The sequence below is a fragment of the Haemaphysalis longicornis genome, unplaced genomic scaffold (assembly GCF_048455015.1).
Source record: "Haemaphysalis longicornis isolate Haplotype H1 unplaced genomic scaffold, Haemaphysalis longicornis Haplotype H1 scaffold_7, whole genome shotgun sequence".
NCBI lineage: Eukaryota > Metazoa > Arthropoda > Arachnida > Ixodida > Ixodidae > Haemaphysalis > Haemaphysalis longicornis.
Window position 1 is genome coordinate 124352440 of NW_027526422.1, and position 27968 is coordinate 124380407.

General features: G+C 48.2%; 1 protein-coding gene across 1 annotated transcript in view; it reads left to right on the forward strand.

Annotated features, from left to right (window-relative positions):
* The first annotated feature begins 242 nt into the window (after positions 1–242).
* Positions 243–27968, forward strand: part of LOC144145041 (uncharacterized) — a 44636-nt gene continuing 16910 nt past the window's right edge. Inside the window, exon 1 of the mRNA XM_077676540.1 lies at positions 243–552. Within this exon, the coding sequence (XP_077532666.1) occupies positions 462–552 (91 nt within the window). The 5' untranslated portion in view covers positions 243–461. The remainder of the gene's footprint in view (positions 553–27968) is intronic.

The window sequence follows — 27968 nt, forward strand, 5'->3', positions numbered from 1 at the left end:
GGAAGTTTGTCGACATGCTACTCTGCGACGGAAGGCGGAGATGTAAAAAAGGCAGATGTACTAAGAACAGTAAAGAAAACATAAAAACAGAGAATAAAGCCATAATTCTGTGCCGTTTCAGGGCGTTGCGATAAACGTTCCATGCACGCGCTGGGGGTGGGCGACGACAGCGTGGTAGCTACACCAGTGGCCTATAGGTGCTCAAACAACACTGATGGGGCTTTGCGTTGAAAGGAGGGAGAGGGAAGGTGTCGAACAGGATCTAAGTCGCTTCCACAGGAAGCAGTAGAAGAAAAAAAACAGTAAAGAAAAACGAGACTTTGTGGAAGAGGCGTGCCCATTTGCATGTTGACGCAGCCTTTCACGGTTTGTGTCACGCGACGTGTAGCTGCTGCATCCGCTAACTCCGCTGTGGCATTTTGGAATGGTGTGCCCAACGGAACGATAATCCCGTCCCACCGATGGCATCGTTTTCCGGCCGAGTTGCCGCGATCCTTGTGTCAAGTGGAGTGTGGATATCTTTGTGCTGCGTTTACGACGACTGCGCTAACGGTAAGTTGACGCCGACGTGAGTCAGTGAGAAACTGCCGGCGAGAAGCGATGGTATTTCGTCACCCCGTGACAATTTTAACAGCGGAGCTAGAGTGAACTAGAACACAAAGTGGTCCAAACGCCTATACTTTTAATACACGAAAAGTGAAGCAAAATCGGGTAAAATCCGCAAGGGGCGCTGCAATCTCAAAACTTCAAAACGTACCTCAGTGGTAGAATACTCGCTTCCCACGCAAAAGACCCGTGTTCGATTCTCGCTTGCGGTACCTGTGCACACTATTTTTTTAAATAAAACGTTGCAAGACTGCTACAAAGCGATACTATCACTTATTTCATATGCTCTGCTTTTACCATATAAAGTGCAACAGTTGTATGCAAGATTTCGTATACCGTACGGCATACTGAATGTATGCGAAGCACCGCGGCTGTAATCAAAGGAAAGCTTTGTGAGCGATCAAATGCGTGTAAATGAACCGATTTAGTGTCATTGCCAGACCTGACACTGATTATATTTCTGGATATATAAACGATTGTTTTCATTCAGCTCTGCCGAGTATCCGCAGGCGCCTGTTCCTATGCAGAAAAACGGCGCGCACCCACCCTAATGCAGACGACAAATTTTCTGCCTTACGCGTACTGGGGCAACTTCCTATTAAATTTATATTGCAATAAATGATGGGCAAACTTCGCAACGTGATTGAACACTACGCTTCGGAATATATTTCAACATGTTTTGTTTATTTTAGAAAGCAATAAACAAACAAACTCCTTTTATGTGTCGTCTGATAACTTGTAACGGTAACGGCCTGATGCGTGCGGAGTTATCCCGACGTCGTGCATCGCAGTCTGCAGGCTACTTCTGTCCCCGTCATAAAGGCAAGTGAACATTTGAATATTTAAGACGCAGAGCCCACATTACAACGTAACACAGTCTTCCAGACAGTACAAATGAATGGTTATATGCTAGCTAATATACCAATGTCAGTGCAAGCGTGCGACCGGCCAGTTTTGTCAAATGCAGTTTCTCAAGCATTCAATGAAGGTGTTGGACAAACTGCCAAAGCGGCGAGTGGGTGGTGTCCTGGATCATTTCAGAAGTTGAGCGAAGAGCCGAAGCTTGAGCAAGTAAGCTAAGAATAGAAGGATACCGGACGTGGGTGGGAAGGCGGGATGCCGAGAAAGCCCCAGTGCAATTTTTATGACGGCCCGCGTTCTTCCTTTAAAATATTTGTAAAACTGCCCAGCCCTCTATTTTCTGTGCAATCATTTCCAACAAAACTGCTTTCGAACCAGAAAGCGTGCAATCACAAACTTCGTTTTCTTTCGTTTTGTTTGTAAGACCATAATGCTTACTAGATGCACTCGCTGCCCTTTCAGTGCACATATTTACGCTGCACGAGAGTTATATGTTCAGACGGTTATTGTAAGGCTGTTTCATATTTTCCCGTATCCCTTGGCGCTTGTTGTCTGGTTAGCTCCCACCGCGCCGCAATGTAATAAAACAACTGCCCATAACGGCCCTCAATCGCAGAAAATGTCTTTGAAAACGCGCCAAAGTGATGGTTGTATAATGACGTACTAAAGTTTTGTACCAAGACATGTAGTAGTGATACTTATGTCTCGAACATCGAAAGATCTTGGAATTTATGTCCAGAAAGTTCGGAAAAATTACCAATGCAGTTCAATTTATAGAACATACGGAAAAGCTTGAGGCACCGAAGTAACAATTCTCAATGTGGCTTACGGCTGAGATATTTCTGGTTCGCTTCGCAAGAAAACTGCAAGTTGCTACATTCGCAAGACCCTCAGATAGCTTCGGCTTTCTCGAATGCTTCCACGGAATTGAAATTTTGCTATTGCTTTTTCCCTAGGCAATGAAGCGAAAGAAGCAGATTTCGTGCTGCGTTCCAGGCTGCGACAGGAGTTACAGGAACAGAGGCAGCCAGAGCAACCTTTCACTGTTTTCAATGCCAAGAGCCCACGCCTTAGAAAGCAATGGGGAAAAACTTGCCAATGGGAGAAAAATCCCTGACGGATTCCAGCGCAGCTTGCGAGTTACACTTTTCTCCCTAATCGATGAAGCGGCATTACGTGCACATTATAAATGCCCGAGAGGTGCGAATGGCCCATGCACGACCAACCTAGGCTACAGGAGCCGTGCCCTCAGATCGACGCAAGCTTACGGCGGCACCTGAACATGCAACAGGCCTAGACCAGCTTGCTTTTCAAACGGTGCACACGAACACAATCCACGAGCGAACACTAGGCGGATGTCAGCAGGTGAAAAGGAAATGTCGTGCACCTTAACAGCCAGAGCAACATTTTCTTCGAAAGTCCCAAGAACTGACCATCCAGAAAGCCTCGAAAGCAACGAACAGTTCAAGCAGATTGGTGAGGCACCCCTGCGCACGAATGATATGCCTGATGCTGATGTGCTCAGCCGAATTTGTACTCCTCCAGACTGGACAGAACTGTCCTTCCCAAACTTTGACGGCGTATGCTGTGGAACAGCAGGGCTGACCAAAGACTCGAGTAATTTACCACGACAAAATCATTTTTGTTGAATGTGCGAAGGCCGGAATTTCTTGTAGAACGCACCTCATTGGAAAAGCTCATGCAGTGAAAAGTAAGCAGTCTTTGCCGCAGGCCGAAGCGGGGAAGAAAACAGTGAACTCTCCCCACTTGTGTCGCGGAGCAATGACCAAGGAGAGCCTCCAAGGGGTAGAATTCCCGCTCACTGGGCAACTAGCAGCTTCTGTACGCACGTACAAACAGCTTTTCTACAGCAAAAGCCAAGTCGTCGAAGAAGGTATGTATGCTAAGAGATAAGAGTGCGGAATCATACCACGCGCATACCAAATTTTTTTAAGCGCCTAATCTCCAAATACAAAATAAGAAGTGCTTACTTACCAAGTGTGCGTGGTCCCTGTGCATGTCGACGGATAACCGGTAGTATAGGACTTCTCTCTCTCTCTTTTCTCTCTCTATGAGGGTCGTGGAGAACAAAAACCCATCATTCATTTCTTTATAAATGCGTGAACTTTCAGTACAACTGCACTTGACGATTCCCGCAAGAAGTTTGTAGTTAACTTCTGCACTTAATCCCTAATGCAACTCATTAGTCGCCGTTCACTATAAAGCCAACGGACCTCGGCATCACCTCCTGATTGCACCCTCGGTGGACGACTCGTACGCAGGAAGCAAAATAGTGTGCTGAAATGTACTTGGTTTGCAGTTTATAGCCACAGCCTTTTTTATTTTTGGTGGGGAGCTTGCATATGTGAACTTCTGATAGGTCACGAGATTTATATGGGGCCTTAGAAGAATTAGCTTGGAACTACCCAGTGTGATGCAGCCCAGGCTGCCAATGTGCCCACCACGGGTTCCAGCGAGCGAAACCGTAAGGCAGGCGGCCCTCGCAACGCGTGTGCAGTCACTCAGGAAAAACGAACTACATAGCCCCTCAGAACCAGTTATAGTTCATGATTTTTTACGATACAGTAACCAGCCGTAGCAGAACACTCCTAGCCTTGGGGCAGATATTGGGGTGCCTGCCGGCCGTATGGATCAAGCCACAAAGCCCGACAGTGCGTGGCACAGAATCAGCAGCAGCTGCTGCTGCGGGTGACGGATTCCTGCGGTAGCCGGAACGGATCACTCGACTAAGCAACCTATAACTCAAATCATCTGCGCTGGCAGGGAACGAAAAGCCAGAGGGTGCATGCAAATCCGACTCCCGGTACGAACGCCGATTACGCGCAATTGGGAATACCGTGGCCGCTTCAAGCCCAAGGTGCTAAGCGAGCAACATGCGTCATACCTGTCAGAGCCGGTGCTCGCCCGTCTCTGACAAGTACGGCTTTGACAGGTACGGTGCACCGGAAGGGATCGCGGGCAATGCGGGCCCTCGTAATGGGAGTAGTTTCAATAATATTTCCACAAGGTATATGGGGTATCTTTCTGCACCGGTGCGAGGAAATTGCTTACGGTCATGCATTAGCAATAAAAAATTCTAAACTTAACTTCGGTTGTCCCTTCGGCTGCTCATAGCTTCTGTTTTGTCTTTTCAGAAGGCATGTGTGCCGGGCAAGGCTCTTGCTGATGCGCGACAAATACACGGCAAAATTGACCATCGCGGCTACCCGAAGGAAGTCTTCGCAAATGAACGCTTTTTGGCAAAGACACCGGAGAATGAAAATTCAACTCGGGAGCCTCAAAGAACATGTCAAGACGATGAGGAAAAAAATCAGGAAATGAAACAAGATAAGTTCAACGAAAAGACCATGGACCTTCAACAAACCAACAACAAGCCGCCATTAATTTTTTCGCGCATCCAGGGGACAGAGCCCTCAAGGGTAGGATTTCACCCAAGATTCAGTACCGCAGTGCATACTAATGGTCATCAAGAGCCCTAAGCTGTACGGACATATGCGGAAAAACGAAACGCTCGTCCTTCCTTTATAAAAACACGCTCAGTAAGAGCCTAGCGTCATACAGAACGGACTTCGGTTTCTGTACTGAATTGATCTGTGCACTCAAAGAAGTGACCAAAAACAGGGATCCTTTCCCACTGCACGGAGGGCTCCTTGTTGACGAAATTAAACTTTATGAACATCTGTCTGTCACGCCATCAGCACGAATCGAAGGATTTGTCAAGCTCGGAAGATTTACGCCCAACAGCCAGAAACATGAACCTGCGACCACGGAATCCTAATCATGTTTAGTCCGTTTGCTGGCGAGTGGACTCAAATATTTGCGGTGTTCGCAACTCACGGAAACGTAGAAGAACGTTTAGCAGGGGTGAGACAGCCCAAACAGATTTGGGAGCAGTTTTCGGAGCAGCAAAATTTCGATTTTGGAGCAGAAGAATGTTGATTTGGAGCAGTTAGGGACATTTAATACACCGTCTTGTGAGCTTAAAAATCCTTATTTCAGCAATTTGCAGGGTAAAGTGCACATTTTAGTCAGTTTTGAATACACAGAACACTCAAACAGCCTTACCTGAAAGAGTTTTTAAGAGTATCACAAAGTACTAACTGCACTACCTTTTTCCTAACTGGTGATATTGTGTTGCGCCTGCACTCAACACTGACAATAAAACTGCCGTTAACATTAGAGAGTTTTAGCAGTCCGTCTGTTCTTTTGGTTACTTTGTTACCGGGTTCACCGGACCGGTCTGCGCCTACGCGCGCGGAAGGGCGAGGAGGCGCGGACAAGGCGAAGGCAGATCCGCGCAACTAATCTCCCTACGGCTACGAATGCCCAAGTGCTCAGACGAGTCCCGGTGAGCACGGTAACTATGTACACGACAGAACAGACGGACTGCTAAAACTCTTATCAAATTTAAGGGCTCCGCAATTGCGGTGTTTTTTTGCTGTTTTAATGCTAAAATTATTATTTTTGTAATCCCAGGCTGTGTTGTACGAACGACTGTAGTCATGGCAACAGTTGAGCAGCTTCGAGCTAACGGGCGCATAGCCCAACCAGCCTACCCGTTTCAGTCCCAAGGGCGCAGGTTCACCCCATGGTCACTTGAGTAGCGTTAATGTTTAGCCCCCTAGATTTTGGCATTAAATTTCACTTTGCATACATCAAATGTTATATTCGCGTTCTATGGCAACCGTGTAGTCCTGCAGCTATTGGGCGCTGCCTGAACAGGTCGCGGCGCCGCAGCACAGCCCGCAACTTTCGTGTCGACCGTTCCATCCCTGAGGCTCGCGATCGCGCTTCGATGCACAGCAACACCTCAGCATTTTACAACAGCACAACAAGCCAAAAAAAATTCACTTCACGAACCCGATTATAGAAGCGCGCACCGCGTTTCGCACTCAAGGACAAACCACGCCGAAGTCGTAGGCCCCACATTTCAATGAACTTTTTTTCGAGCCGCCCAACTTCCCGTAATCTGGCACCAATCTCAAACCATATCCCCGCATTAACATCACTGTTCAGAGCCAAGAATGAATAGTCTGGAACCCAGCTGATAGCGTAAAATAAACCAGGGAAAATATCGGTGATACGCACTGAGCGCGTTGGTAGCAGCCAGATCAGGCGGCGGCCATGTTTGTTGCCACAGCAATGCCTAATCGAGAAGGCCGTTTCAGCGAAACCGGACGAAAAGCGAATAGAGTTTTTGACACTATTGCTTGCTTCGTTTCAGTCTTCCTATTTGTGCCATTTCTGTGTTTGCGATTGACCGACGATAAAAGCGGTGACCGGGATGCGGGAGGCTTTCGTCTCCGCCGAAACTGATATGAGCATCAAAATCCGTGCCGTTAAGGCTCTTCTGGAGCAGTTTGGCGCAATTTTCGCCATTTTTGTGCTTTTGGAGCAGCTTGGCGCAGGAAAATAGAATTGTATCAGAAAGGCGCAATATGCGCAGCTGTCTCACCCCTGGTTTAGCCAAAAATTTAATAGAGGCGGTTATTCTCGCGGAAGATGCCAGCCTCCTCGTTGACTTCGTAACATGTGACGGCGCCTCGTGGAATAACAAAATGTGGAAAGTCTTGGGAATCAAGGCGACTTCAACCGAGCACGTCCGGTATCAGGTATCCCAAGGACCCAGGTCGGTCTTTGCATTTCGTGTCCGACTTTCCGCGCTTGAACAAGTGCCTGCGCAATTACATTGTGGAGCATGACTTCGATACCCCTGATGGCTGGATAAGAGCGCGTCCTTTAGTAATTTTGGTATATTAGCTATTGCTTGAAATACACGGCTGATGTGAACTCTCGTAATGTGAAGTCGAATATATACCCAGCGAAAAAATAGATTCGTAATGAAATAGTTGGTATGAGCATCACAGACACGTACATACCAAACCCTGAAACTAACATATATATGGTTCATTTCAAACGCACATACCAGCAAACCTACTTAAATAGTTTATTTTTAAAGTCACTTTCGTACCCCTCATCTTCTGTCATCAGAGTGCCTATTATTCGAGCGTTGCACCAAATTTCTGTCGAGCCAACTTCTGAAAACTTGTGTGATATCGCTCGATATCGTCAGAGACGCGCTGACGATGCACGGGAGCAGCGTCACCCCTCGGGTCATGTATGGTGTTCAGGAAATGCGTAACTTACGCCTACAAGCTTTTTTGAGACCAAGTTCTGCGTGGGCTTCGTTTCTTCAAGGAGGAGTTGAAACCAACATGGGGCAGCAGTAAGACTACGATACGTTTCATCGAGTAAGTGTCAAAACGTATTTTAACTGGCATTTCACTTGCTAACTAGAAGTTAATGTTATGCAAAAAACACACCATATGCATTTACTGGGTGACAGGGAGGATGCAGCGGTAACTCACCTAAGAAATTTTTGAAAAATAGTTACTGCCTTAATATGGATGTTTATGCCTTAGGCGCAGCGATGGGAAGACAAACACGTGTTCATACAAGTACTGCCATAGTTTTAAAGCTTTTTAAAAACACAATGAAGTGGTGGGCTAAATGCAAAGTTTAGTCAGCATGATGAACCTGTTCGAGGTGTCTTAGCAGATACTAAAATAAAGCGCTTAACGGTCGCACGTGAATAATTACGCAACTGATCTGACGGCGGAATCTCTTCCACCGACACGCACCTGTAGGTCTAGTGTACATCGGTTTCTGGGGATACAAAACGTACACCATGGTAGCAATTAGTGCATACATCCAGGATAAGGTGTTTACATATTTTCTTCTTTCCAGGATGATCAGCAGCATCATCTTGATCATGCCTTCCCGTAGATCATACCTCGCTATTCTGTGTGACTCACCAGCAGCGGATAGCCTCGTTCGTTTTGTCGCCTACCTAACGGAAAGGGAGACCCACGCAAGCGGTACACGGGGCTTCTTAAGTGTCTCCACAGCTACCGATCTTAGGGTAACCATTAGCAGCACTCTATCGCTACTGGATAACTTGATGAAGCACGCAGGCTTCCTGTATTTGCTAACATCCAAAATGAACCAGGACCCCGCTGAAAATGTTTTTGGGTCGTCAGGCAGTGCGGTGGTAGTAATGATCACCCGACGCCCCAAAAATTTCTTGTTAGTGCAAACTGCATCAGCTTCTGCAACCTCGCTCGGTCTCTAGACAAGGGGAACGCTTAGCTAGCAGTTCTGCGATCTGTTGTAGGCCCCGGCCTGAACACAACACCCACTACAAAACAAAAGCAAGCTAGCTTTAGTCGATGAATTAATCGGTAACCTGGAATTTGACGCTGCTGAGCAACTGCTCCAACCCTTTGTCTCAGAAGATGACCGCTTACGCGGTAGCCAAAAGTGATCGTAGGCTTATCCACTACATAGCGGATGCGGAGCGAGCAAATACCTGCTCCCCTTAAAGTGCACTGCATGCAAAATGCTACTTCTGTGCTCCAAGGACGACACAGACCACAGATTTAGCCCAGCTGAACCGAATAAACTCTGCGACTAAGGCGAGCTGCTGTACCGATATGTCTCCCTTATGGGGTATATTACGTTCCTTGAAGACAAATTCACCGAATGCTTCGGCACTACTCGTATGCACCCGATAGCATCATGGATGTCATTTAAATTTTGAAAGGGCGGGAAATTGGAATAATTGGCTGTGACGAACTCCGCCATCAGCTGACAATGCGGGTAATGGGCTTTTATTTGCTCGCACACATGCATTTTTGTGAAGGCTGTCAACCGATCACGCACTGCAAGACGGAAGGCAGCGCGTGACAGGAGTAAGAGCAGGTGCTCATAAGCTGGTGCACTCTTTCGTTGTGTGTGTGGTTTGCCCTTTCAGTATGATTTTGTTGTATTCTTGCGTGTCTCAATTTCCCGTCATTTATATAGTAGAGGCTAAGAGAGACCAGCCAGCGTACACCTATGTCGCTCGCTAATTTATTCACTTCCGGTTTCACGTTTTCAAAACAAAGGAAGAGGAGAAACAAGAGAACAGCTGTAGACACGTGCAGCCAGCAGGAATTATAGAATGCACTTTCTGACTGATGAGCGACAAGCATAAGCTTGGGCCACAAATGTTTACAATGTTCTGTTTGTGCCATTATGAGGTTTCATGTCATCGTTTACAAGGGGCGCATGTACGAAAGACGACGTAGTGTTCTAGTCCGTAGCTGCCAAATATTTCAGTGTGGCACTTGTAGTATGTGCCTGGTATAGCGTTTGCATTCATTTAACGCTGGTGGCAGGGTGAGAAAAAGAGGGGATTTTAACTCTCAGGCAATTACGAGGTCAAGTTACGATCCTTTCAACACGTTTTCTAAGTAGGATTGCCAGCCCACAAAGCCACGAAACTCTTAAAGAGCAATCTGAAATGCAACGAGGGTCCTTTCCATTTTTCGAGTGCCTATTACTTTTGTTTCTCTGCCATTTGCGTGTATCGTGTCCTTTTAAACCCTAGGATTCATGCACGAATTGGCATTCACAGCCTTGAAATGCTGTTTGCAACAATGTGCTGTACTTACGAAAACATGGACCAAAGGCGTATTCGCATGTAAACGTTGAGTACCGTTTTTTCAATGCGCTTAATTTTGACATTTTTGTTGTGGTCTCTGCTGCCGTTGCGTACTTAAGTACAAAAATAACAAGTGCCACATCATACGCAAGCACAACAGCATGACGTGCATGCTTTCAAAAGCATGTGTTTCGCAGGCGGGGGAAAAGCCGCAGGGCCTTGAGCTCGTAGCAAACACTTGTCGGCACTTTACCCCATCCCCTGTCACATCAGTTTAGTGTTCTTCATCTACCGCCAAAACGTCCAAGTCCTCAATTACCAGGAAAAAATGCACAACAAAGGAAGAAGACAAGCAACCACCACCCACTGTTGTTTTACAAGGTAGCTAACAGCCACAACCCCCCCCCCTAATCCCGCAATATTACCTTTATTTTATTTCGTAAGCACTAGGAAGGTCAACCACATGAAATCTACGCCCGTGCGCGTACTGTGAAACCTTCCACAGTGCTTACTCGCGGAAGTGTCAGTGACAACACTTTGTAAGAATAAATGTATGCTTAGTCTAATGCGGGCACATTAGAAAGAACAAGCAAGATATATTTGGAACCCAATAATGACGCAAATGAACTCAATGACGCTGGTTCGCGCACCAGGAACGAGATCTGCATCAGATCATCCCGCAATCTTTCAAGATCTCCTTGTCTCCGAAAACTCCAGGGATCCGCGCCTGACTTCTAAACGTACTTTCGCCATTGTTTTAAGCTTAGGCCCACTTTCGTGAGCTCTTTATTGATTAGTGCATAAACTCTACCTTTTTACAATCACAAATGTGTCTCAAATTTCGCGCGCTCGCTGTAGCTCCAGCCCCGCACGCCTAGGTTAAGCGGCAACTTCCGCTCGGCTCCGCGTCGTGGCGAGACGATCGCAAGACTTGGGCGGATTCTCCTTTTGTTACTCCGATTTCGCTTCATTTTAAATGCAGAGCATTTCTTTAACTCACAGTGTCACCCGTCCGTTGGCGATCGGCGTCCGCAGCCAGCCAGCACGTGCGCCCCTCCCCCGCTCCTACTCGCTCTCAACAACAGGTGCGGGCGCCCATGCGCGTGCTCCGGCGCTGAAAGAGGCGTTGCAGCAGCAGATGCTACCTCCTCTCCCTCTACTGCGCGCGCTACGAATATAAAGCGGGTATCGGCGCGGCTCACTCCATTCTACTCCTGCGCTCTGTTCTGCTTACTCTCGAGTTTGGTCGTCGTCGAAGTTCATAAGCGATGGAAGCAACACCTTCAACCAGTACCGCGACGCGAGCCAACGTCAGCGTTGCAGTACCAGTTCAAGACATCGTGCTCCTTCGACTCTTCATCGACGGCGGCAGAAGACAAGGCGGCGAGACGGCGCGCTGCCGACGCCGAACGCAAGCGTCTGAAGCGCGCTGCCGACGCCGAACTTCGTGCACGAGAAGCCGCGGCCAAACGTCAACGTCAGGCCGCGGATCCTTCGCTAGGGCAACGAGACGTGTCTGCGCAACGCGAGCGTCGAGCTGCGGATCCCGAGCGCCGTGAACGAGAGGCAGCGGCGAAGCGTCAGCGTCGAGCGGCCGATCCCGAGCGTCGAGAACGAGAGGCCGCCGCCAGTCGAGCGTCGAGCTGCGGATCCATCCAATCGAGAGCGAGACACGTTACGTACTTACGTCTCTCGTCTCTCGCTCTCTCTCTTTCTCGTCTCGCAACCCAACTACCCAACCCCTACGACAACAACAACTACAACTACCACCGCCAACTACCACAACCTACGCCACGTGACCACCCCCAATGCTCTGCATTTACTCGTGTCCCTCGCGCGGGGGCATGCGATGGAGTTTTTTTTTGTCAGCTCGTTTGAACCACTCTGTGTTCGAGTTCACTCTAGCGGAACCGTTCTAGGGCTGGCCCTGACGACAGTCTCTGCTGGTGTCGTATCACGCTCTCTGTGGAGCGTGTTTTGCCGCCGCACAAAAAACAATTCCCAGTGTTGTGACTTCCTCTTCATCCCCATTGTAGCAGGCAACGCTAGTCATCATCATTGTCGCTATGCTCCTCACGAGCTGTCGCATGCTCTCGTGGTTGCGCCGGCTCGCGCCCGCTTTCTAGCAGATTCCATTAAAAATCCATACCATCAAGACGTGTCGCTCCGCTTCCTGAGCATCGCGCCGCAGCTGGAGGACCCACAGGTTCAACACATGGTGCCGAAACCCGGGACTTCATGACGACGCCAAGCCCATCGACGCAGGGAGCCGCGAAAGCCGAGAAAAAGACGCCGCGCCTGCGATTTTGGCGAGTTCTCAACTGCGCGCGACCGAACGGAACGACAGCTTTGAAGACGCCGCAGCCTACGGGCGCAACTGGATGACCACATAAGGGGAAATAGAGAGGCGACGGCAGGAGCGGTGAGTGTACTGCTCGAGCTGATCGGCGCATTTTATGGCCAGATACAGAAGTTGGACGAGGCGATCTTTGATGAGACTCGGGATGACCTAGTGGACAGCTAGACGATAGACGCTGGGCAATACCACGACAAAGTTTTCAGCACTACCGGGAATCTTCGTCTCAAGCTGCAAGAATGCCGGTCTTCTACGCCACGCCACGCCCGACGACTGTCCACCCATCAACAACTGGCAAATTCAAGCTTCCCCAACCAGAGCTCCTCAAATTTGACGGGAACCGACGACCGTGGCAGCGATTCTGGACGCAGTTTTCGGCAGCCGTCCACAGCAACGACGAGCACAGCACGGTTGACAAGTTCAACTACTTGAGCAGCCTCGTGACTGCAGCAGCTGCATCAGCCATATCTGGAGTGCAAGCTACCGATGACTGCTACAAGGACGGCATCGGGATATTGAAGAGGCGCTTCGGAAATGACCGCACCATTGTGCAAGGCTATCTGCGAGGCCTCCTGGACTTGAAGCCAGCGTCGTCGTCATTCGACGTCCGACAACTGAGGCAACTTTATGATCGGGTCCAGGTCCATATCCGAAGACGCCTCAAGGCGCGTGGCATGAGCTGCACGACCTACTGCACCATGCTGCGTGAAATTCTGGTAAAGGTCCTACCGACAGACAAGGTCCTGCGGTTCCATCAAGGGCACAAGACGTCATTTTCCCCAGGTGGCGCTTCATCGAAACCATACGGCGACTCAACCGGTCGAACGGCCCCGCCCGAGCACGAGCTTCTACTGCGCTTGGAATTCTTCGACCATCAGGTAACTTGTCGGGAGGCAGTTGCTGAACGCACCACACAAAACCTTCATCGAACCTCAGAAGATGGACGAAAACGCAGCTTTCCACCGGACGTACCAACGACTACTACTTTGAAAGGCACAGTGAGCAGGCCGCAGCGGTGCTTGTTCTCTCACAGCACACTGCCGAAGCTTGTGATGCCGAAGAACTCAGCTTTTTCCGCAAAAAGGAGATGCTAGCCAAAGCTGGAAGATGCTTCAGTTGCCTCAAGCAGGGCCACTTGGCGGAAGACTGAAGAAGCCAGTTAAAATGCGGAAAGTGCTCGAGAAGGCACGCAGCATCACTGTGCGCCTCATACAGTAGCGAAAACGACGCGGAAACCGTGACTTCTACACCGCCCCACCTAGTATCCAAACAAGCAGGCTTCATCATGCTGCTGCAGACTCTGGAAAGCAGAGATGGAGTGGTCTCGAAACTTTTTCCTCATTTTTGGGAAGTTGAAAGCATCGGAGTAGAGAACCAAGACGGACGAGTGACGGACAGCGATTAAAGGACAGCATGCTACCCGGGAAAACGTAGCGCTCAGGACATGTGTAGACCTTGACATGAACGGAAGAGTCGACATCGGCGGACGGGACAGTCTTCAGATCCAAAAATCGACATTTTCCTTGCGGGACTACAATCAAGTGCCCTGAACCACGACTTTACCATTCGGAAGCCACCTAGCGTCATCTGTCGGTGGTGGGGAAGGGGGGGGAGTCACAACACCCAGTATAGAAAAAAATTATGCCCACCTCCCCTCGCGGGAACCCTGGTGAGATGCGACGCTGAGGGGGGTTCAAGCGCAAGCGGAGAGCAACCATCGACCGAAAGGCCACCGGAGAGCGGCCACCGGTTATATGCGCAGCGCGCCCGAAGGACAGGAGACCGCGGAGAGAGAGAGTACTGCACATGCGCAGCACCGCGCGCAGCGCCGCCCACCGGCGTAGTGAGAGCGCGCTGGGCCGCACACGCTCTCACCTGGGCACGCCCCGGCGCCAGTGCGCCTGCCACGGCTATGACGCAAAATAATCCAACACAATCCATTTTAATCCAATCCAATTAAAGCCAAGCCAATCCAATCCAATGCCCCTCGCGAGAGTGTTCGCTATCGGGAGGAGAGGGGGAGAGTGGCTGCGGACAACGGACGCACGCGGACAACAACGGACGCACGCAGGAAGGACAGGGCCGCCGATAAGAGATGCTCTGAGCGTCGCATCTGAAAAAAAAAAAAAAATGTCCGGCCACCTTCTCATTTTCATACAAGCCGGCTTGCATTGCCCATTACGAAATGACTTCCCTGCTACTTCTGAGACCTACTTCCGAGATCACAACTTGAGTCTGCTGCAGTCCGACAAAGAAAGTGGCTTTGTCGTTTTACCGAAGGGGACTTTCAGCGAGAAAGCAAGAGACGCTATGAACAAGGACTTCAAGGTACGCATTTGGGCGGGTTGGTTCATGATAACGAGTGAAAAAACAGCGCTAAAAAGACAGGACAAGAAAGAACACAGGACCATGGCGCTGACTAACAACCAAATTACTCACACTTGGCTCACAAAAAGCTCACAAAATTACTCACAAAAAGCAAATTACTCACACTTGGCATCTTTATAGACTTTTCTAAGGCATTCGATCGCATTAATCATGACACCTTAATAAAAAAGCTCGAAATTTATGGTTTCCGAGGAATATTTTTGGACTTAATCACAAGCTACTTGCAGCATCGAAAACAGTATGTTACAATTAATAATAAGGCATCCTGCACTCAACAAATAAAATGTGGTGTACCCCAAGGTAGCATTCTTGGACCCCTGCTTTTTAACCTCTACATAAATGACGTTGTCAACACTACCGATTCAGCCGAATTCATAATTTACGCGGATGATACAAGTGTATTTTTTACTGCAGCTAATACTTTTAATATCCAGAGCCAATCATGTTCTAAGTGAACTTCATAACTGGAGCCTAGCCAATTCTTGAGCCATTAACGTAACAAAAACAAAAGCTATCCTTTTCAGAGCTAGAAACAAGATAATTGAGATAAATGATAGATTAATAATTGGTAGCACTCCTATTGAAATAGTTCCTACCGTCAAAAGTCTGGGAGTAATTTTTGGTGAAACTTTGTCTTGGGATAACCATGTTCCATGTTAACTCAGTTTCGAGCAAAATTTCTCCTGTTGCTGGCATTCTTACAAAACTCCGTTCCGTCTTGCCTACTCACATTAAGTTGCTGATCTATAATTCCCTGTTTTTGTCGCATTTACAGTACTGCCACCTAGTTTGGGGACTTACCACTACATCAAACTTGAACAAACTATTCTTACTTCAGAAAAAGGCCGTACGCGCGATTACTAATTCTACATATGATTCCCACACTAGCCCACTTTTCAAGCAGCTGAACATTGCAACAGTGCAGTATATCTACAAAACCATTTTACTAAAACGCTACAGGGCAGCAGTTAGACAGCATAGAAACCCTTACGAACAATTCTCCAACTTAACGTTAAATACGAACCACTACAACACAAGACGTTCTGAAAAATGGCAAGTTCCACGCGCACGCACTAACTATGGTTTTCAGATGTTACAGCATACGCTACCAACTCTTTTAAACACAGTTGCACAATAATCACACAAATGAATAATCGTGCATGCCTTTCAAATAGTAGAAACTGGACATTGCCCATCACGCTCCGATGTTTCTTTTTTATTTTTTGTTACCCTGGTTTCTGGCATCCTTGCTTTATTTTTGCACTTGTAAATGTCATGTGAATACTTTGTTACCTTGTGACTGCCAGTGCTTTGTTCAATTATTTGGTCTTTGTCGCACGTACACTGCGCATTACATACAGTATGTTATGATTCGGAAAAAAATTCTTGCTGTACTATTTTTTTTTGCTTTTTCCTTTGATCTACACCTTGCTCTCATTTCATGTTCTTTATAATAATTTATAAGTTCTGTGCTACTCCCGCTGCTAAGTATCCTTGTTTGTTTGACTATAAACAAACATCCGACGAAGGGGCACAGACCCTCGTCAAGCCCAATCCTTTGAGGCTTTTTGTCTGTGCTCTGGACATCTGTAACAAGTCTGATGTCGAATAAAGATTCAAAGATTCAAATGTGTTTTATTTCTTCAGTCAGCATATATACTTCACCACTATCCCAAAGCAATGACAAACAAATAGATTGGAATACTCAGCCTGCGCAGAGGCTAAGAGGCGATCAATCAGACGTGAATTTGATCTCTTTTGGAAGGAGGGAAATCGAGGGGAGGCTAACACATGCCTCGCCACTGTTATGGATGTGATAGGCTTCTGAAATGAGACGCGCGCATTCATCACGGTATTTTGACAAGAAAGTGGTATCTTCAAAAATTGAGTGGCACTTGCATTTCTTACAATGAATGGATAACTGACTATCAGCAGCTTGTTTTTTAACCCGATTCGAATGTTCCCGCAAGCGGTCATTCGCGCACCGCCCCGTTTGACCGATATAATACTTCCTGCAAGAAAGAGGAATTTTGTAAACAACACCTTAACGACATTCAACAAACTTCTGCTTATGTTTCTTAGTACATCCTCTTGTTTTCCTCCTCCCCTCTCGATTCACTTTCTGGCACAAACTACCGAGCCTATTTTGGGCAGAAAACAATAGCTTAACGCCTGCCCTGCCGACCAACTTGTTGAGATTGTGCGCCACCTTGTGCACATATGGGATGACGGCTATTTTTTGCTGCGAGTTTGTCTCCGATTGTATGGCAATTGAGCGTTTTTTCTTAAGGCTTGCTCCTGCTCCTGCTTTTCTTAAAGCTGCTCCTTTCCGATAAAGAAGGAGGATTTGTCGTGATGCCTCGAAGCCTCTACAAAGAAAAAGCAGATGCGGCCATCCGTGGTAACTTCAACGAAGTAAAAAGAGTGGTTCCTGCGAAGGTAAAGGCAAGGGCTGTTCAGCTGTGCAAGAGAGCCGGACTTTCAAAACTAGCATCCTCCGTGAAAGGCCTGCAAAGAGACCAGTCTTTCGGCCTTCTTCAGTGCCAAGACCCACAAGGAACTATGCCCGTTCCGAGCCATTGTTTCTGAGCGCGGAACCTGGTAGCGAGAACTTGGTAGGTTCCTGCAAAGATGCTTGTGTCTTCTTGAAGTCGACGACCCCTACCTCATTAGGACGCCAGGTACTGTCTCTGACTATCTCCGGGAGGAGTGTCCAGTGGGTGTGAGTGCGTTTTCCGTGGACATTAAGGACTTATATTATTCGCTGCCTCAGGAAGAAGTATGTATTGACAGATATGGTGCTATATGGGGCTAGTATGTAATTGCATTGACAGATATGGGGCTATTAAGTTTCAGAACGCATGTGGAACCACTGTAGACAGGTTTTTAGAATTTTTAAAGTTCTATATGCAATCCACCTTCATCTGCCTGGATGATAAGCTTCTTATACAGCGGAAAGGTGTGTGCATAGGATCTTGCATCGTCCCTGTTCTTAGTGACATTTTATTAGCCAGCTACGACCGTAAGCTTGAGAGCAAGCTAAGTCAGACGAGCGCGGTTAAGGTGATGCGATATGTGGATGACTTTTTAATATTTTACAGCACTAACCCTTCTGACGAGCAGCCTGCTGCTAAGGCTGTCTTTGACGAGTTTGTCGCAGAATTAAGCTGTTTTGAACTGACGACTGAGCACCCTTCAGATAACAAACTACGCTTCTTAGACTTGGAGCTCGCGTTCTCAGATATCCATGTCTGTTGGCGTTATGCGCCAAGGTCTCAAAAGAGACTTCTTCCTTTTTCGTCTGCCCACTCGAAGATTGTAAAACGCGGCATTGCAACAGCTTGCATGTAGGTGGCGCTAAGTAGGTCTTGTGACCACCAAGTGGATGAAAGTTTTCTGTCGCAAGTAGCACGCCTGAAGCTTGCAGGTTTTCCAGCAACGCTTTTGGCTAACATTGCTGAAAGCCCCTTAGCAGGCCTTAAGAAAAAAACGCTCAGTTGCCATAAAATCGGAGACAAACTCGCAGCAAAAAATAGCCGTCATGCCATATGTGCACAAAGTGGCGCACAATCTCAAGAAGGTTGTCGGCAGGGCAGGCGTCAAGCTATTGTTTTCTGCCCAAAATAAGCTCGGTAGTCTGTGCCAGAAAGTGAATCGAGAGGGGAAGAGGAAAACAAGGGGATGTACTAAGAAACATAATCAGAAGTTTGTTGAATGTCGCCAAGGTGTTGTTTACAAATTTCCTCTTTCTTGCAGGAGGTATTATATCGGTCAAACGGGGCGGTGCGCGAATGACCGCTTGCGGGAACATTCGAATAAGGTTAAAAAACAAGCTGCTGATAGTCAGTTATCCATTCATTGTAAGAAATGCAAGTGCCACCCAATTTTTGAAGATACCACTTTCTTGTCGAAATACCGTGATGAATGCGCGCGTCTCATTTCAGAAGCCTTTCACATCCACAACAGTGGCGAGGCATGTGTTAGCCTCCCCTCGATTTCCCTCCTTCCAAAAGAGATCAAATTCATGTCTGATTGATCGCCTCTTAGCCTCTGCGCAGGCTGAGTATTCCAATCTATTTGTTTGTCATTGCTTTGGGATAGTGGTGAAGTGTATATGCTGACTGAAGAAATAAAACACATTTGGTTGTTAGTCAGCGCCGTGGTCCTGTGTCCTTTCTTGTCCTGTCTTTTTACCGCTGTTTTTTCACTCGTAAAGACTTCAAGCCCACTGCCGGCTGCCATGAAGCTACTAAAGGAGGTGAACCATACGGCCCTAGAAAAGTCCGGAAAGGCAAACAAAGAGGATCAGCTGCGTGTCTTTTTTTCGGCAAAAACCCATAAGGTTAATTGCCCCCGCGTTCCATCGTCACAGCAGACGGGAGCTGGCAGAAACTGTTTGGAAAATTCCTACAGCAAAAACTGCGTTATTGTGCCTGAGGACCCGTTTTCCGTCCAGAGCTCCGCGCATGTTACCGATGCTTTGATGAAAGGGCTGCCACATGTGAACGCAGGTTTTTCGGTTGACATAGAGGACCTTTACTATTCAGTACCTCAAAATGAGCTCTGTTCTACTGTTCGTGAACTCATAGAGGAGTCTGGCACCGTTGGCTTCCAGAACCAATGCGGCTTGAACAGTGATGCTTTTCTTGAATTGCTGTCATTTTATCTCTCCGCCACGTTTGTGAAATTCGATAACGAATTGTATGTCCAGAGAGAGGGGGTTTGCATCGGCTCCTCAGTCCCTCCTGTTTTGTGTCACATATTCTGAGCCAAGCTTGACCGTTTGCTGAAGGAATCTCTTAATGACGACAGGGTAGTGAAATTTTTTAGATACGTAGATGACTTTCTAGTTCTTTTAAACCTTTCACATGATGACAACCTTGATTCTGCTGCTACGTCAATTTTGGGTTTTTAATGAATGCTCGCTCGGCTGCTTTGCGTTTTACGCACGAACTTCCTTGCGAGGATAGTATTTGGTTTTTAGATTTGGAGCTGTCATTCTGTGCCGACGGCCACGCCTGCTGGATGTACTCGCCGCGTACAAAGAAAGCACTCCTTCCGTACTCTTCTTTACATTCTAAGTTCGTGAAGAGAGGGATCGCGTCACTTTGCATGTCTAATGCCTTAAAGAAAAGCTGCTTCCATACTGCCCAGCGCAGTTTTCGTCAACAAGAAAATCGTTTGAAGGAAGCAGGCTACCCAAGCGCGGTCCTGAGTGCGGTTCCCGAGAAAATATTTAAAAAGCTACGTTCGGGCAATTCAGGCGCATCTTCAAAACCAGAGATAGATAAGAAGAAATTAGAAGTGATGCCGTACCTGCACAAAGTGTCGCACAACGTGAAAAGATAGCGAAAAGGCATGGCATAAACATTGTGTTTGTTTTCAGCCCCGCGCAAGCTCTCTGGTTTGTGTTCTTGAGTAGAGCAGGGAGATCAACGGAAAGCCCAGTGCACAACCAGGCACGTCACCAAGTATGTTCCGTGCACCACGGGCGTGGTTTATCAGATTCCCTTGACGTGAGGCAAAGTATGCATCGGCCAAACAGGGCGATGTACAAACGACGGGACTAGAGAGCACGGTGGTTCTCTTAAATCTTCAGACGGTGCCCATTTGCCAACCCATTGTCGCGATAGTCGCTGCACACCCATGTTTGATAAAATTGCAATCTTAGGACGTGGCCGGACCAAGTTAGAGCGTGAGATTTTAGAGGCTTTCTATATTAGGACTGCGGGACAGCAGCGCTGCATAAGCGTTGCATCTTTGAGCCTTTCTGACAAGGAATTTTCTTTTCTTGGCGGGTAATCTGTGATACTTTCTTGTTTGCGTGTTGTTCGATTTTATGCATTGTCGCGAACTTTATCTTTAGTGATGTACGAAGCGATAAGTATCACTTGTTGAGTTCTGCCCATGCGCAGCTTGTGGTTGGGGGAGGTTCTTGTTTTCTCCATAAAATTCAGTTGTTAGTCCAGCATCGTCCTGTCTGTTTCTTTCCTTGTGTCTCCGTCTTCTTGGCTGGTTTTTAATCCCTCAATCATGAAATCATGAACCAACAGGCCCAGTTTTCCACGTTGCTTCAAGGAATAATACCATGGGTAGCAGCAAACATACTGAACAACATTAAGGGAAGATTCCTTGGCACGCGCAGATTGACCTGGGCCCCCGGTCACGAGGGATTGGCGGTGAACAAAGCGGCTAACAGCACTGCCCGAGAATTGACGCACCGGTTGGGTGACAACACGCCGCTTTTCACCCCACTTCCTAAGGGCTATGGGGAGAGACTGGAAGTACACAGGGCAGCCAGGGCACTCTAACCGCCTCCTCACAAATAGCTAAACGCAATGAAATACACCTCCTGGAGACAGATTCAAACGAATACTTATCCAAACCTACACAGGTATAGCCTCATTTACCCAGGAAATTACCGACCAGAATGTCCAACCTGCAGCAGCACTCCCACATCACCTGGGAGTGCAACAGCAATTGGCGGGAAGACACAACACCAGAGAAAAAACTTGAGCTATGGGAAGCAGCCCTGGTCAGCTCCAGCCTGGAAGACCAGCTCCATCTGGTCAACCTGGCCCGGGAGAAGGCCAGACTCAGTGGAGTCTTTGGACTAGAGACCCCACCCATCAGCGACACCAAAAGACTTGTTTTTCAATAAAACTTTGGTCCTCCTCGTATCTTCATGTCCCGTGCGTCGCGCTATTCATCGTTATTTTTCTGCCTTGTTGCTGTGTTCGCTGGTGCTGCTGTGGTGCTGAGGCTATTTTTAAATGCAGAGCATTTCAGTAACTCACGATGTCACCCGCGTTGACGTCCGTCGTAGTCCGACGTCAACGGGAGGCTACGAACGCGCCTTATAGCCTTGACTCATTCAAACTACGTCATGAAGCTGCTGATACAACGCATTCACTACCACCAACTTCCCAAACACTAAACATTAACGCAATACACTCACCCCCTATGCGACGCATTTACTCGAGTCCCCCTCGCGGGGAGATGAGACCGCCAAAAACAACGCGTTGTGGACTACGCAGTAAGGTGCCGGCACGTGCGAGAACCGCTCGCGCTGTTCGTTCCAGGCAGGGGGCGCGCGAGCACTGCGAAGGCGGGAAATTTGAACTGCTTTGGACAAACCTCCGTTCAATTCATCAAGAGAGAAGTGAGACAGGGAGGCGAAGAGCGCGATGGGTAGTAGCAGTAAGCGGATAACGGTGCCACAGGCCGTTATGGCGAATCACTGCTCTGCATTTACGACAGCTTTCAAGTTGATGATGATGATGATGGTTTAATTTTAATGGCGCAAGGCCGACATGGGCAAAGAGCGCCAAATACAAAGTTATTTGATAAGGAGGGAAATCGGATAAAGTCAGTTAAATACTATGAGCACGTCTGGTGTAAAGGGCCAGGGTGAAGAACGTGAGTGGTTAAAAGATAAATACGGTGGCTGGTGTATAGGACCAGGGGTAAAACTATGGGTGATAAGAGATGAGTTGTAAGAAATGAACTTCAGATAGGAACCTTAAAGGAGTACTGACACGAAATTTTTATGTTACGTTTTTTTCGCTGCTATGCGTGCCTACCAGCCAACTAATCATAGAATGACAGATTAGACGGTCGAGCGCAGCGTAAACGTTCATTTACGGCGTCGTTTATTCGTGCCAGTTTCGGTTTCGACAAAAAAACGCCGAGCGGCCGCCATGACAGCATGTATCACATGGCGTCACCATTCTTGCCGTATCGCTGCCTCTCTGGAAGAGCGCGCGAGCGAGCGCACGCGCGCGCCCAGACCGGCCGAGGTTTTCGCCGTCCCCACAGGCCAGGGCAGTATGACGTCAGTCCTAAAACCATGACGTGTACACACTCTCGAGCAGCGCGCGCCAACCACAGCCAGCGCGTCGGCTTCGTCACGGGAGCCCCGACGTCGGCAGTTTGGGGCACGTAGCAGATGATGTTGATTGATTGATTGTAGGGTTTAACGCGCCGACGCAACGCAGGCGATGAGGCGCGCCGTAGTGGAGGGCTCCGGATTAATTTTGACCACCTGGGGATCTTTAACGTGCGCCGAAATCTCGTACACACGGGCGTTTTTGCTTTTCGCATCCATCAGAAAAGCGGCCGCCGCGGCCGGGAATCGAACCCGCGACCTCGTGCTCAGCAGCGCAACGCCTTAGTAGCAGATGATGTCACGTCGGCCCGCTCTGGGCTTTCTGGTGCGGGCGAAGATTAAAATGGATTTTAAATATGTTTCCCTGAAGGGTTGCTGTTGAAACTTGCTGGAAGATATCTCCTGATAAAAAGGAAGCGTTTTACATAGTTATCTCAGCTTTGAAATTTCGTGTCAGTACTCCTTTAAGGTTCGCTGAACAGAGAACATGGCATCATCTCCTAAGAAATATGACGGGTGTGGTGGAATATGTCGTGTGTGTAGTTGTGGGAAGTGTTTTCGTCGTGTAATGTCAAGTGCCTTACATTGTATGAGGATGTGGATCACGGATAGGGCCTCTCCGCACCTGCTGCACAGAGGTCTTGGAGACCCCGTGAGAAGGTGCGAGTGCGTTGCATGAGTGTGCCCTATCCGTAATCTAGCCAATGCGACTTCAGTGTATCTATTACGTGTGTCGGTGGTGTATGGTCCCAAGTGTGGTTTTATTACGTGTAACTTGTTGTCTGTTTGTTCACTCCAGTGTGTTTGCCATGTTTTGCGAAGTTGTTGTCTGATGTGAGGTTTCACGTCAGTGTAGGGTAATGTGGTTATGTCTACTGTATTCGAGAGTGTAGCAGCAGCAGCCATTCGGTCCGCTGCTTCGAGCTTTGAAGTTGAGTGGAACGGCTTTATTTTTTGTTCTCCTCTGGATGGCTTGTTGCTGTGCGTGGTGGCGCTGCCAGGATTCTGCAAAGTCCACAAAATCCATGTTTTAGTGGGAATTGCACGCAAATTTAAATAAAACCCGAAGAGGAAGCGCGTGAACTTGACACGGGAGCTCTCTTTGCCACTGTCAATCCTCAACACTATTGTCGGTCAGAAATAGAAACTTCAAAAGAAGCCGCACGTTTTCGGCTCCGGTTTGAAACAAACGCGAGGTGTAATGCATGAGCGAATAGAAAATCTCATGCTTACATGAGTCGAGGAAGTTAGAGCGGCTGGAGTGAATGTCAAAGGGTTAGTCGCACGCGAAAAAGATGACACCATCGCTCTGCCCTTCAGCATTCAAGACTTCCAAGCGTCCGGCGACTGGTTTCACCGATTTAAGGCGCGACACGGATTGTCGTACAAAACAGTGTCCGGCAAACCCTAAAACACCACCAGCTTCGTTTTTTTACATTTGAGAACTTACTCCTGGACGTTGAAAAGAACAAAGCGCAGCACAAATTCACCAGCTACTCCAATGTCGCTCAATAAAAGTGAGTTGCTGAAGGGAATATGCCTATTTTCCTCTTTTTTAGCCTGTTTGGATGAATGGATTCTCGCATACTACGTTTTATTTTTAGGTTCCTGTGCTAAACGTATCGAAGAGATTGCACTGTAAGCTTTCTTTATCTTGATACAGGTCGTCTTGGGTTAATAATGCGGCCTCCTGAGAAATATTTTACAACTGTTGAAAACTGCCCGCGTGGGTTACATCTCCTTTCGAAGACCCGAAGAAAGATATTCCCGTAAAAGTGAAAGGTTTTTAGGTGCGAAGCAACTTAAGACCTCGCAATGTCCGTCAGCAGTCCGACGGTGTCTCCCCAAGTTCCCCGTCGTCCCTGCGCAGTGACTACAGCGAGCTACACGAGAGGGCGCTACACGCAAACACGAAATCAAAGTGCAGGTTTGGCGCGCCGTTCGAATGGGGCGTCGAGCAGCGCCCCATTTATACTTGTCGAAGACTTCAACGTTAACATTCTGAACATCGACTTGGACACCAACTGGCTCCTGCAGTTGAACGCTAATTTCAACAATAATTTTCGAAAAGCGGAATTGAATTGCAGTTGCAGCTATATTGACTACAGCGAACTACGCGAGAGGGCGCTGTGGTGCAACGCGTATGTCTTGTATTGCGTGTGGCGTTTGTCATTTGGAGTGCACTTACTGCACCCCAAAATCATTTCATAAGCTTTGAGTGCATCATCGTGCACGGACGATAACACTCATCCACACAATACACACAACTTTTGTCCAAGTGCTCCGCACCCTCGGCATCGTTCACGGCTTGGAGATGGTGTGTTCTTGTTTTCAAAAGATAGCACGCAAAGTCACTGCGGTGATATCATAGGTCAGCACCGTTCAACAGTAAACGAAACAATGACAAAACTAGTAAATGTTAGACAAAGAACATTTCTTTTATTTCCTTTGAAGGATTTTAACCATCACTGCCTTAATGGTGCCATTCGAGTCAGGTGCAGGTTATGGAAGTTCCCATGCTGTTGTACACCCCACTTAAGTAGCGTAGCCGTCGGGCTTTGCTGCTACCGGAAAAGGAGTGTACGCTGAATCGGTGGTTCAACAACACAGCGGCATCTTATTCACCGCTCACAATTCATGCCGGGTGGTTGCAGTCGGGCGCCAGTGACGATCTTCAAAGACCGGGTGGTCCTTCCCGAAGTATCGGCGGCGACGCGTTCATGGCCGCCGCTGGCTGCCCTCAAATGCACTCGCCGCTGCTCTTGTCAGGAACCGTGCGCGAAGGCGGCCGCCGTCCACAGCGGCTGCCTCGGCTCAACCCGTGTGGCGGTAGACCATTGCCACAGATGACTTCCTAAGAGAGAGAAAGAGACAGCAAAACTTTTATTGAGCATTTATATGCGTAAGGATGGCTTCTTATTCCAGAAGTCCAAGCGTCGTCTTTGCAAATTCTGCCCTCTCCGTCACCATGACTTGGTCGCCAAGCTGTGCGCTAGACAGTGCTGTCTCCCACTGCTGGAGATACCCTGGTGTCGTTACTGAAGGCCTAAGCGTGGTTGGATCCCGTCCGTGGCCCGTGCTCCGCGGTGGTGGTGTCCGGTGCAGTCACCAGCAGCTGGCTGTGCAAGCAAAAAAGAGCCCCCTAGAAGGCGCGCACGCCTGTCAGAAGGAATTTGTCCATGTCACCGCGCACAGTTCTGCGCACGGGTAATCGTGCAACGCATTCCTTGCGTGCGCGATCCTGGAGAGAGCCGGTGGCGCTGTTTTCACTCCCACGTAAGCAAAAGCACGTGTCCGAGCACTGATGGGCAGCCCGGAATCGTTGATTGATTGATTGTGAGGTTTAACGCGCCGAAGCAACGCAGGCGATGAGGCGCGCCGTAGTGGAGGGCTCCGGATTAATTTTGACCACCTGGGGATCTTTATCGTGCGCCGAAATCTCGTACACACGGGCGTTTTTGCTTTTCGCCTCCATCAGAAAAGCGGCCGCCGCGGCCGGGAATCGAACCCGCGACCGGGCAGCCTGGAATCACAGAATAGGTACTCTCCCAGATCGCTCTGGAACAAAATCAGCCTTGTGGCAATGAGTACGAGACCTTCGATCATTCTTATTATGCTTCCAATAATTTCCGCGCCTAAGAAATCCGCCCTATGAGTTTCCAACTCACGAACTTGAGACTACCATCGTAGTGCCAGCGTTCCTTCAATTTGGGGCTTCACGGTCGGGGTTCTGCCTCCCGTATGTACGTTCCCTTCTGAGCTTGACTGAAAATTGTAATCACTTGGTACGGAGGCAAACATCCCTTCAAGCAGTCTCAGTAATAACAAAACAAAAAGGGCAGAGGTTAATATGTCCTGCACAAGAGATGCGCGACTTCAACTTACAGTGAATTTGTCTGAAGAACAATCACAGATTCGTAGGGCAAGGCAAATATCGAAGCAGTTACTGTAAATTAGGTCGGGAATTGCACCCTTCTCACCAAGAAATAAAGAACTCAATTTTTGTATGCATTCGTGGTGGAATGAGGACTGTAGGCGGGCGCGAGAGGCCCAGAACAAGGCGTGGGGTATCCTTCGCCGGTACCCCACGTCGAGTAACCTCCTCTTGTTCAAACGGGCCAAGGCGTTAGGAAAACGTGTGCGCCGTGAGGCAAAACGAGAGAGTTGGCGTACATTCATAACATCAATTAACTCCTACACAGACACACGGAAAGTATGGACACGAATACGCAAACTCAAGGGACATCAAACACACAGCCTGCCTCTGGTCAGTACAACAGGGGACACACTCGAAGACCAGGCTGACACACTCGCACAACACTTCCAACACGTTTCTAGTTCAGCACACTACACAAACACCTTCATGAAACACAAACTCGTGGCCGAAAAGAAACCTTTACATGACAATGACAGGTCAGCCACCTCTTATAACTCCGAGTTCACGCTTCATGAGCTGAGGGGTGCTCTGAGCACGTGTAAACCCTCAGCTCCAGGCCCAGACAACATTACATATACAATGATACAGAACTTACACACAGACACTCTTGTAACACTTCTTCACCTTTTCAACAAGATATGGCTTTCGGGGCACATTCCAAAGTCTTGGAGGGATGCCATAGTTGTAGCATTCTTGAAAGAAGGGAAGGACCCTTCTTCTGCCGCTAGCTATCGACCCATTGCCCTGACCAGCTGCCTGTGTAAGCTTCTCGAGAAGATTATAAACCGGAGGCTCGTGTACTTTTTGGAGTATAACGGCCTTCTCGAGAGCTGCCAGGCAGGCTTCAGGGCGGGGCGATCCACGAATGATCAACTTGTGGCACTAGAGTCATATATTAAGGATGCCTTCATTCATAAACAGTTCTGTTTAACTGTGTTTTTCGACCTAGAAAAGGCCTATGACACTGCTTGGCGTTATGGGATCCTTACTGCCCTGAAGTCATTCGGTGTTTCTGGTAATATGTTTAACACCCTTGCTAGCTATTTGTCTGAGAGAACCTTTCGCGTCAGAGTTGGTTCTGCACTGTCAAAGGTACACGTGCAAGAAAATGGCCTGCCGCGAGGCGGAGTTCTAAGCTGCACTCTCTTCATAGTAAAAATGAACTCCCTTGGGAAGGCACTGCCGCCTACAATTTCTTACTCCATATATGTAGATGACGTACAGATATCTTTTAAATCATGTAATATGTCCATCTGCGAACGTCAAGTCCAGCTCGGCGTCAAGAAGCTTGCCGGCTGGGCAGACAAGAATGGGTTTAAATTGAATCCTGCAAAAAGCTCCTGCGTTGTGTTCTCCAGGAAACGCGGGGTCCATCCGGACCCAGACATTACTCTTAATAGCATGTCGCTTCCTGTGAACAAGGAGC